Genomic DNA, 10,232 nt, shown 5'->3' on the forward strand with positions numbered 1-10,232 from the left:
CTTGCATGTACGATATGGTCAAAGGGGAAATCTTACATTCTGTGAGTTTCAGGAATTTTTCTGTCTAGATCTTATACTGTTCCCTGTGTTGTTGAAATATTGGGCCTACACTTAATGGCCCATACTAGATTTCAGATTTTCCTATAAATCTCAAAGCCCACATAGTGGAAGCCTTGTGAGTTTGAGCCCAAGTTGGTGGCAGCTCACTAGGGAGTGGCAAGAGGTGGGAAGTTTAGTCCCACGTGGAAAGTTGGGAGGAAGTTAGACCACCTTATAAGGTGGGTTGTTCCACCACTAGTAAGTGAGTGAGAAAAGGAGTGCTACACGCGCGCGCTCCTCCTCCTCCTCGCTCGTCTCGACACGACACGACACGACACGTCACGTCACGTCACGCGCGCCGAGCTCGTGGTGAGTGGATTGAGCCTCGAGCCGAGACTTTCCTTACTTTTTGCAGCTTAGGAAAACGAACAGAGTCCTAGACGGACGCGTCGCAGTTAGTCGGTTCGGGTCGCTCCCGGATCGTGGGCTATCTGTAACCGACTCAAAACGTTCGTGCGACGTGGGCGTGGCCCACGTTGCCTAGGGTTTTCTGAGCCTATATAATGTCTTGCCCGGCTACCGCAGAAACATACTGAATACACGAGTTAGGGTTTCAACCTCTCTCTGCTTGCGCCGCCATCGTAGCCTACTCCATCCCGCGCGCCGACGTGCATCGGCGAACGGGAGAGCAGGTCTCCGGAACCGTTCGTCCTTGCGATCCTGTACGGGAGAGGGCGAATTAGGTTTTTGGGAAGCGCTCTGCGCGACTGCTCAAGCTCTTCATCACGGGTCGCCTTCCGTCCAAGTCGAGCGGTGCTGCCTACCGCCATCTACTACGACCCGTCGTCCCCGTCATCAACAACGTTGTCATCAACAACGTTACTGCTGCAACATCGTCTGCTACACCTTCACCGCCACCTCCACCAGATCGGTACGTGCGATATATCTCGATCCGTTTAGCGATGGATGTTGTACTCGTTTGCTCTGCTACTCGTTCATGTTGATCACTCGCATCTAGTATGTTCGAGTTTCACATGTTAGTAGTTACTGTCGTCATGCTTAATATTCTGGAATTAATCATGGAAATTGTACCTAATTATCCAACATGTGTTGCATCATGTTTCTGATGCCGATGATCTCAGTACAACGTATGGTACTGCCACCTTACCATTTGGACCTGATATACCTTTTCATGGCAGATGATCATCATAGCCCTGGACTGTATGCAAGACGGCATAGATTTGAAAGAACGACACTGTGTGGCTAAATTCTGAACAACAAAAGGATAAAAATAAATTCTGACTGTACTTCTCCCTGAATGTGGCTAATAATCAGAAATAGCAAAAAGAAATGTCAGCATGACCATGTTTGTAACATCCTAACAGGTGTCTTGACCCGGAATTACACTTCACTTCCATGTACGATATGGTCAAAGGGGAAATCTTACATTCTGTGAGTTTCGAGAATTTTTCCGTCTAGATCTTATACTCGTTCCTCGTGTTGCATCATGTTTCGATGCCGATGATCTCAGTACAACGTATGGTACCGCCACCTTACCATTTGGACTCTGATATACCTTTTCATGGCAGATGGTCATCATAGCCCCGGACCGTATGCAAGACGGCATAGATTTGAAAGAACACTTGTGTGGCTAAATTACGAACAACAAAAGGATAAAAATAAATTCTGACTGTACTTCTCCCTGAATGTGGCTAATAATCAGAAATAGCAAAAAGAAATGTCAGCATGACCATGTTTGTAACATCCTAACAGGTGTCTTGACCCGGAATTACACTTCACTTCCATGTACGATATGGTCAAAGGGGAAATCTTACATTCTGTGAGTTTCAGGAATTTTTCTGTCTAGATCTTATACTGTTGCATCATGTTTCTGATGCCGATGATCTCAGTACAACGTATGGTACTGCCACCTTACCATTTGGACCTGATATACCTTTTCATGGCAGATGGTCATCATAGCCCTGGACAGTATGCAAGACGGCATAGATTTGAAAGAACACTGTGTGGCTAAATTCTGAACAGCAAAAGGATAAAAATAAATTCTGACTGTACTTCTCCCTGAATGTGCCTAATAATCAGAAATAGCAAAAAGAAATGTCAGCATGACCATGTTTGTAACATCCTAACAGGTGTCTTGACCCGAAATTACACTTCACTTCCATGTACGATATGGTCAAAGGGGAGATCTTACATTCTGTGAGTTTCAGGAATTTTTCTGTCTAGATCTTATACTGTTCCCTGTGTTGCATCATGTTTCTGATGCCGATGATCTCAGTATAACGTATGGTACTGCCACCTTACCATTTGGACTTGATATACCTTTTCATGGCAGATGAAGATCATAGCCCTGGACTGTATGCAAGACGGCATAGATTTGAAAGAACAGACACTGTGTGGCTAAATTCTGAACAGAAAAAGGATAAAAATAAATTCTGACTCTACTTCTCCCTGAATGTGGCTAATAATCAGAAATAGCAAAAAGAATTTGGGTCTGTCAGACAACCTCTAGGCCACCCTGCACCAGTGTGAGCCGGACAGGAACGATCATCCACAGCCATCGGATTTCGCCCATCAGGATAATCCTAGCCGTCAGTCACGCTCTGGCCCAGAGGTCAGAATTCGTCAACCAGACTTAAGTGCTTGCCTCCTTATTGGTAAAGGATGCTGCGATACGATCCTATAGAACAGATCCTGTTCAAGTAAGGTCGTGCTACCCTCACTCACTCTCTGCCTTATAAACCACTCCGGCCGTTCCTAGATTGCCGAGGTGGGACTAATCTTTCGCACGCAACGCCTCGGCAGCACCGGCACGAGCTCACGGAGGTTTCCTGAGTTCTGGCCCATGTAGTTGGGCCGGTGAACAGAGGCAGCCCAGCCTAGAAATATTTGCATCGTATTGTTTGTTTCCTCTTCTCCTTGTCATTGAACAGAACTCGTGACGAAATCTTGTTCCTTCGGAGCCCGATCAGATCGCTGCCGTCGTCGTCGTCGCCGACTCGCCGGAGCACCTGTGCCATGGCCTTCTCCGCTTTCACGTGGCCGTTCCGCCGCCGAAGCAGCAGCGGTGGCGGCGGCGGGGCCGGCCCGAGCAAACCCGCCGCCGCGGCCACGGAGGGGGAGGAGGAGCTCGGCGTGACGCCGCAGCTCCTCGACTTCCTCCGCACGCTGTCCCCCGACGCCTTCAAGGCGTCCGCCGTCCAGCTCAACCAAGGCAACTCCTCCAGTCCTCCTCGCTGCTGAAGTCCGTCCCCCTGCTCGTTCTGAACCGATTGCTGACGGTGATGTGTCGCAGGTGGCTCCGTGGAGGCGGCGGGCGAGCTCTCGGAGTGGCAGCAGCGGCACGCCGTCCTCGTGCTAGGCAGAGCCAAGGTAGGCTTCCCGCGGATCTCGTCTTCTTTGGCCACTTCTCTTCGAGGAAGAGGTTGTTCTGAACTGTGACTTGTGCTGTGGGCAGGAATTGGCTAAGATCCGGTATGATCTGTGCCCGCGTCACATGAAGGATAAGCTGTTCTGGACAGTGTACTTCCTACTTGCCAGGAGCTACATCTTGCCGTAAGCTCTTATTTCATTAGCTTTCGGCTGTGTGCATTGTTTCCAGTCATAGAGTTCAATTAGCTTCATGGTGTTGACCCACTACAGTGCAATATATCAATTTGTAGAAAGCTAGAATTTAGCCACGGATTTAATATGGGACATGAACTAACTTGAACATGGAATCTCACATAAAATTAAATTATTAATGTGAACAAATTCAGCAAAACAGATTTGCATCTGAACAAATTGAACTATGTCAAATGTTGAGTAACCACATTCAGCAAAAAAAATGGGTCTAGATTTTTTTGACAGTAACACTACATTTACGGGCAAGTTTTTCAAAAATTTCCTACGGACTCGGACATGGCACATCACGTAGGGTCTAACTACATGGGTCTTACTACATTGCAGCAAACGTCATTGATATATGTATGCTTGCCCAAAAGCTTCGTGGAGAATATTGTTCCCAAAATTACAAGCGCCAAGCATAGGGAACTTATCAATCTGATTGGGTTCCACAATTTACTTAAGATGCTGCCTATTATGCTAAACAAATCCTTAGTCCAGAGGTTGTTAGATTGTTTCGATGAGGACAAAAACATGTTCGTGATCGGTAGTGAACCAATAGATTTACACGTAGTGGGACAGAAATTTCTAGGTGTGCCCAATGGAAGTATTCGCATTATATTTGACTTTGATAATCCAGAAAAGAATGACAAAGGTCCCGAGTGCGCAGAACTGAGAGAATTGTTCACCTCAAGAAAACTGAACAAAACAGGGGCGTATTATTTTCTTATTTTGTGAAGAAACTTCACGCTGATTCAAAGTTAGATGATACGACATACTGCGTCTTATTCATGCTGCAAGCGTGTTTTCATTTGTTGGCTCCAACGGCCAATCGACAACTGGAGAGATGTTTCTTGGGTATTCTCAAGGAGTATGATATTTCTGAATGGAAGAATTTGGCATGGTGTGATTTTTTCGTGGATTTTCTTATACATGGCATCAAACAGTATAAGAACAACACGTCTAAAAATAGAAAGTGTCATGGAGTTGTATACTTGCTTGCGGTAGGTGCTGTCATCGCCTATGTGCAGTGTTCCAGTCAGAGGATCAATTAGCTTCATGGTGTTGACCCACTACGGTACAGATCGATGTGTACAAAGCTAGAAATTAGCCACGTGATTTAATATGGGACATGAACTAACTTGAGAATGGAATCTCACATTAAGTTAAATTATTAATGTGAACAGATTCAGCAAAACAGATTTGCATCTGAACAAATTGAACTATGTCAAATGTTGAGTAACTAACCACAATCAGCAAAATAATGGGTCTAGTTTTTTTGACAGTAATGCTACATTTACAGGCAAGTTTTACAAAACATTACTACGGACTCGGACATGGCACATCACGTAGGGCTGAAATGGAAACTGCCCCTGGGTTTTAAGCAAGCTCAGCCAGCCAATTCACTCCACCTCTGTCCGTTGGATTCCTGTAGCCACACCAGTCCGTAGGTCTGGCTTTATTGTGTTTTTTTAGATCATCATGTAAAGTGCAACCTGTATTTGTTAGTGTTCTTCTTTGAGGTGTAATGCTTCCAGTAGATGATACTGCTCTTGTTGATCTGAAGCATCACACCAATATGGCAATATCTCAATAAATAAAGTAGCAATGTGGAATTTTGTAGCCGCTTGTTAACTGCCGCAACTCACAAACTTTTATCTCCTCACACATAGTAACATTGCTCTGTCTATGTACGTACATGTCAGCAAAAACAATTTGCATCTAAAGAATTAATTTATGCCAAATGTGAGTATCTCTGTTTTTTTCACATTCAGCAAGAAGGTATCATGATGTTTTGAGATTATCATGTAGGCTGCTCCCTGTTTGCAATTCCACTATCTATAATACTAGATCTGTTGATTTCAAAATAAAATCTGATTTTATCTTATCACATCAAATCTTCTCAATAAAGCAACTACTACTATAATGGAATGTTGGAGCCAGGGAGACGATCATTGCCATAATTCACTGAACTTTACTGCCTACAAGACTAAACCGAGTAAACCTTTTAAATGTAGAGATAATCTGAAAGAATGTATTCACTGTTCACTAAATTCTTCAGGATTAACAACTGAACCACTGAAGCTACCTTGTAGTGTTCTCTTGACATGCAGCCATTTTGCCAACACAAACGCTGGGCTCCCGTAATACATGCCAACATAGTTGGCAGGCATGTACGATGGTAGACCTATGTGTATAGTTAGGTTTTTTAAAACATTGTGCAAAATTTTCTGTCATCCACCCCTTGTCAACATTCAAAATGAAAAACCGAGATAGATTGATGTTTGATGTGCACGGGTCAGATAGGATTTAGCTCCAGCTGCTCTATAGGATAGTCTAATTTCCTCCTACTAGGGGGTTACTGATACCATCACCATTTAAAAACCTTCCTTGTTCTTACAGGTACGAGCTACGCGCCATACAAAAAGAAAAGGTAAGAAGGATGGAGACAGAAAACGGGAAGCCCAAAGACGAAATTACTGTTGAGGTGGAGATGCAGGAATCGAAGTGCAGTAGAGGATCTCGAACATTACCAGATGATGATTCAGAAATTCAGGATTCATAGCTAATGTTGCTGACAGTTGAATGACTCAGATGTTAAAACCATTTTACAGAAGTTCCAGACGTGTGGGCTGAATGCTCGTTGCGGCTTCTGACTGGATGGAGTAATCTGCGCAGTGTGTCTATCGTAGTGCCTGTATATGTAGTAGTCAAATTTTGGAATAGAGGAATTTTCTGGCAACATCTGCTACCAGCTTAACATAGCAGATGTTTGTTGGCTGCATACTGACATGTAAGCTGATGTGAACTTGGCCATGATCTTGATGTGAAATCCATGAATATTATGTATTCTTGTGCAGGCTCTTCCCTCCATACTGTTTGAGACATTCAGAACTTCAGCATTTGTTGTGCACAGCCCAATTATGCTGGAAATTGACTGAAATTCAACTGCATTTTAGCATTTGTTGTGCACGTTGAGTTGACCCTATAGAGACTTCTAGTTACAGTTGGCCTCATCTAAGAGTCTGTTCGGATCTTGTCCGATTGCAGAAACTCCACGAAGGGGAGCAGCACCCAGCTTATTTCTTTCTCCCCAGGGTCAATCCCCCTTCTCGTCGCCTAGGTGCTCTGCTGCGCCCAATTTTCGGTGTGCTCCAACTGCAGGCTGTTCAAACCTAGGATGTAGAGGCCAGAGAACCACGGAGGCATGGCAGGTAGATGACGCTTTCTGAACCAGGAGTTCAGAGTTGGCTGCCAAACGTTTTCATAACTTCAGATTTTGCAAGAGGAGCACAATTTCGTGGAGTGACGGGCGGAGTCAAGGATTTAGCAGAGCAGAGGACAACCAAACTGATTCTAAGTCAATATAATGTGCCATGATCACTCAAACTTAGTAATCTAGCTGTGCATTCGGCCACTGTTATGCATAAGTTACATCACAAAGTTGAATTTCATAAAGTTTCATCTAAAAAACTGACCTAAATGAGCATGAGTTTCATCTCAAACTGAAATCAAGACCCATTACTCAAAAACCATCTGCACACATGATCAAGTTCAGACCAACTTGCTTAGAATAGAACACAAATTGTAGATATTGTGCTCAACATCACAATTTCTGTATGATATTTTATATCATCATGTCCAATGTGAAAAGTGATGTAAGTATGAACTCATTAGGCATTTGCACAATACAACCGTTTAGCTTCATCAGACAACAGTAAGAGGGACAAGTAGCTTTGCAACAGATACTACCACAACATATGTGGCAGCCTCAGATTCAGGGTTTTTTTTTAAGTATCACAAAAGTAGCTACACCGAACCACTGATTCTCCCAAAATTTCTACTCAACTCATACTCAAATCATGGCATCATAATCATCCAATGCACCATTATACTCCATGACCTTCTTCTTGATCTTCGAGGTATCCACCCAGGTGATGAAGTCCTCCATGTTCCTGGTTACAAGAAAAGCTGGATCGGTGACCGTTTCTGGGCCTACACGCACATGCCCTTGTTCAATGTAGGTGACAGCCTCTTTAAGGTGCTCCGCAAACTTGAGCTTCACCATAACTGTTGCAAGTCTCCGCCTACAGTAGTTTAGCAAACAATATGGTAAGTGGAATGCAATATGTCATGTTGCTTCCTACAACAACGTTGCTATGGTTATTGAGTGATTCATGGCAATTAACACTTGTAAAAAAACAACTGAAAAATAGAATGTACATTTGGTGAGGCTAACAATAACTGAAGGGGAAAATGTTGCTAAAACTCAGGGAGAGATATAGACCTGCAGAAGGCGCTCACTGAAAGATTCTCGCATTTGACCAAGCTCTTCTTTGTGGGAATTACACCCATATTATACCTGAAATTAGAGAAAACTTACTTACACTGTACAAATGAGCAGGCCGGTAAAAGTTTCAAGGAAAAATTGGAAGCGGCAAGCAAGATTTGCATGATTCAATAGCTTCAGATGTTTATAATAAGATGGACCAATGAAGCAGCACAATATAGACGGTATTCTTGTAGCTTCCCTAATGCGTGGGGCATCCAACAAATCAATTCATTGTCATGTTGAACAAACTAACTATTAGAGTGCACACTCAGACATTAGCAGAAGCAGAAGAATATGATGCGATGCCCATGATGATGAAAAGGGTTAGCAAGCCTTTCCTACCACTTCATTATTTAATCATTGTTTTTAAATAACTGCAGGGGAGCTAGTATAGTCTAGTCATTCATTGATTTAGAGACAGGTCAAGTGGACGAAAGATCTGAAGGAAAACAATGATAGCCCAAGAAACCTCGCATGAGTAACATGCTACTTAGTCTGGATCAAAAGGAATACTGCTTGCATAATAAAAATTATTTCTGAACAAGGAGTCAAGTGCTAACAGGATAGGTCTAAGAGTACAATTAAACTGATAGACCATAACATAGAGCGATGGCTCTTATGTATCCCTAACTTTGTAATCACTAACTTTGTAACAACCCAATTGGCAATCACAGATAAACATGGATGATTCACGAGGTTTTTTTTGGTGCATGATGGATGCAGTCTTCGTAGTACACTTTAACCATTAAACAAACAAGTGGGTATAGCATAGCATCCCAATTCAGAGGTGCAAATGGAAATGAAAGGGGAAGAGGATCTGCGGCGACTTACAGCTTATCGATGAGCATGTCCGTCATCTCGATCCTGAAGGGGTCCCTCGGATCCATCTGCTTTATAATGTTGACGAGCTTCTGCGCCATGCAGCAGATCCCATTGTACCTGAACCATCGCAGAATGAATTAACGACCAGCACTCGACAGATGCTCAAGCAGCAACCCAGGCAACAGCCACATAGTAGTTGAATCGAAACACGAACATGGCAAGCTAATAATAAATTCTGGAAGCAATCAGTTATGTATGTATGTATGCTGCGAAATTGACAGACGGTTCGTCGGCGGTGGGGCAAGATGAGGGGAGGATTGGTGAGGTGAGAGGGAGAGGGAGATGCGTACTTCTTGTAGTCGTCCCTCTCCACGAGGCTGTAGCGCTGCGTGACGTCGGCCTCGCGGTGGCCGCCCTCCCGCTTGAACTCGAGGAAGTTGGTCCTCTTGAGGAGCTTCTTCTCGTGGAACTTGAGCTTCCTCATCCTCCTCCCTCACGCTGAGGCTGCGCCGGTGGACGATTAGGGGAGGAGCGCGCGTCCGGCGGCGTGTGTCCGTGTTGGCGCGCGAGACCGGCGGGAGCGGAGTGGAGTTGGGCGGCGCGCCGGCTAGGGTTCGTGGTGGCATGAAGGGGGATGGGGCTGCGGGGCTCCGGCGTGGGCTACATGGGCTAGTTTGACTGTTTTGGGCTTAGCCGGCGAATTCTTAGCGAGCCAACCCGGAGGACGTGCGCTCCGGGAGTTGGCTCTATTTGGGATGAAGATGTTCAGCCCTTTGGAATCGAAATGGCCCAGTTATTACCCACCCTCCTTTGATGTTGCTCGCCGTCAAACCCCCCTCCCCCATCCATCCTTGCCAGCCAACGCCGCTGACCGAACTCCTGCTCCTGCCACAGTATGTATTGCCGCTCCTAAGCGTCTTCACCCTCACTGTTGGTCCACCCCCGATGTCCCTCTGAACACCCTCTTCCTCGGCTCCAGCGAATACCACCGCACCCTCCCCGGCCGCCATCCACCGACAAATAGGTCAAGGCCCACCACACTCATACATATATGTGTGTGGAACAAGGACCATGGATATTAGGGTTGGTAATCAATACTTCCTTACCTTCAGTGATGTTTTTAGTATGTAAGGATATATCTACCTAATGAAATATAAGCCGAAAACCCTTTTTAAATGTTTTCAAGTAGTTTCACAATGAAGTAGATAATCAACTTGTTAAGAAAATAAAGTTGCATGTTTACTCTAATTTTGGTTCTTCGTTACCTAGCTAGCTACTGTACATGTTTAGAGAGAGAGAGAGAGTGAAATAGCTCGTGCACCCGACCGGCTGTAAGCCTGTAACAAACTCTAACACCCCCTCCGGGTTAGTTGGCTTACGTCATGCTCAACGCTTCTCTTCTCTTCTTATGCGCCCA

The 10,232-nt window shown here is 44.8% G+C and overlaps 2 protein-coding genes and 1 non-coding gene across 3 annotated transcripts; 1 reads left to right on the plus strand and 2 right to left on the minus strand.

Annotated features, from left to right (window-relative positions):
- Window positions 1–2,548: 2,548 nt before the first annotated feature.
- Window positions 2,549–2,769, minus strand: LOC124680012. Its single transcript, XR_006995418.1, has one exon. It is a non-coding gene; the product is annotated as a small nucleolar RNA U3 (small nucleolar RNA).
- Window positions 2,770–3,075: 306 nt separating this feature from the next.
- On the plus strand, window positions 3,076–6,534 carry LOC124678742. The gene is made up of 4 exons (XM_047214604.1): window positions 3,076–3,271; window positions 3,353–3,429; window positions 3,515–3,612; window positions 6,064–6,534. The coding sequence occupies exons 1-4, from the start codon at window positions 3,076–3,078 to the stop codon at window positions 6,224–6,226; spliced, it is 534 nt and encodes a 177-aa protein (XP_047070560.1). The 3' UTR covers window positions 6,227–6,534.
- Window positions 6,535–7,315: 781 nt separating this feature from the next.
- Window positions 7,316–9,357, minus strand: LOC124676260 (U3 small nucleolar ribonucleoprotein protein IMP3-like). Its single transcript, XM_047212338.1, has 4 exons — window positions 9,166–9,357; window positions 8,825–8,932; window positions 7,949–8,023; window positions 7,316–7,748 (listed from the first exon to the last, which is right to left on the minus strand). Exons 1-4 carry the CDS (start codon window positions 9,297–9,299, stop codon window positions 7,517–7,519), a joined length of 549 nt encoding a protein of 182 aa, XP_047068294.1. The 5' UTR covers window positions 9,300–9,357; the 3' UTR covers window positions 7,316–7,516.
- Between the last annotated feature and the right edge of the window lie 875 nt (window positions 9,358–10,232).

This window comes from Lolium rigidum, chromosome 7 (genome assembly GCF_022539505.1).
Source record: "Lolium rigidum isolate FL_2022 chromosome 7, APGP_CSIRO_Lrig_0.1, whole genome shotgun sequence".
Lineage (NCBI taxonomy): Eukaryota > Viridiplantae > Streptophyta > Magnoliopsida > Poales > Poaceae > Lolium > Lolium rigidum.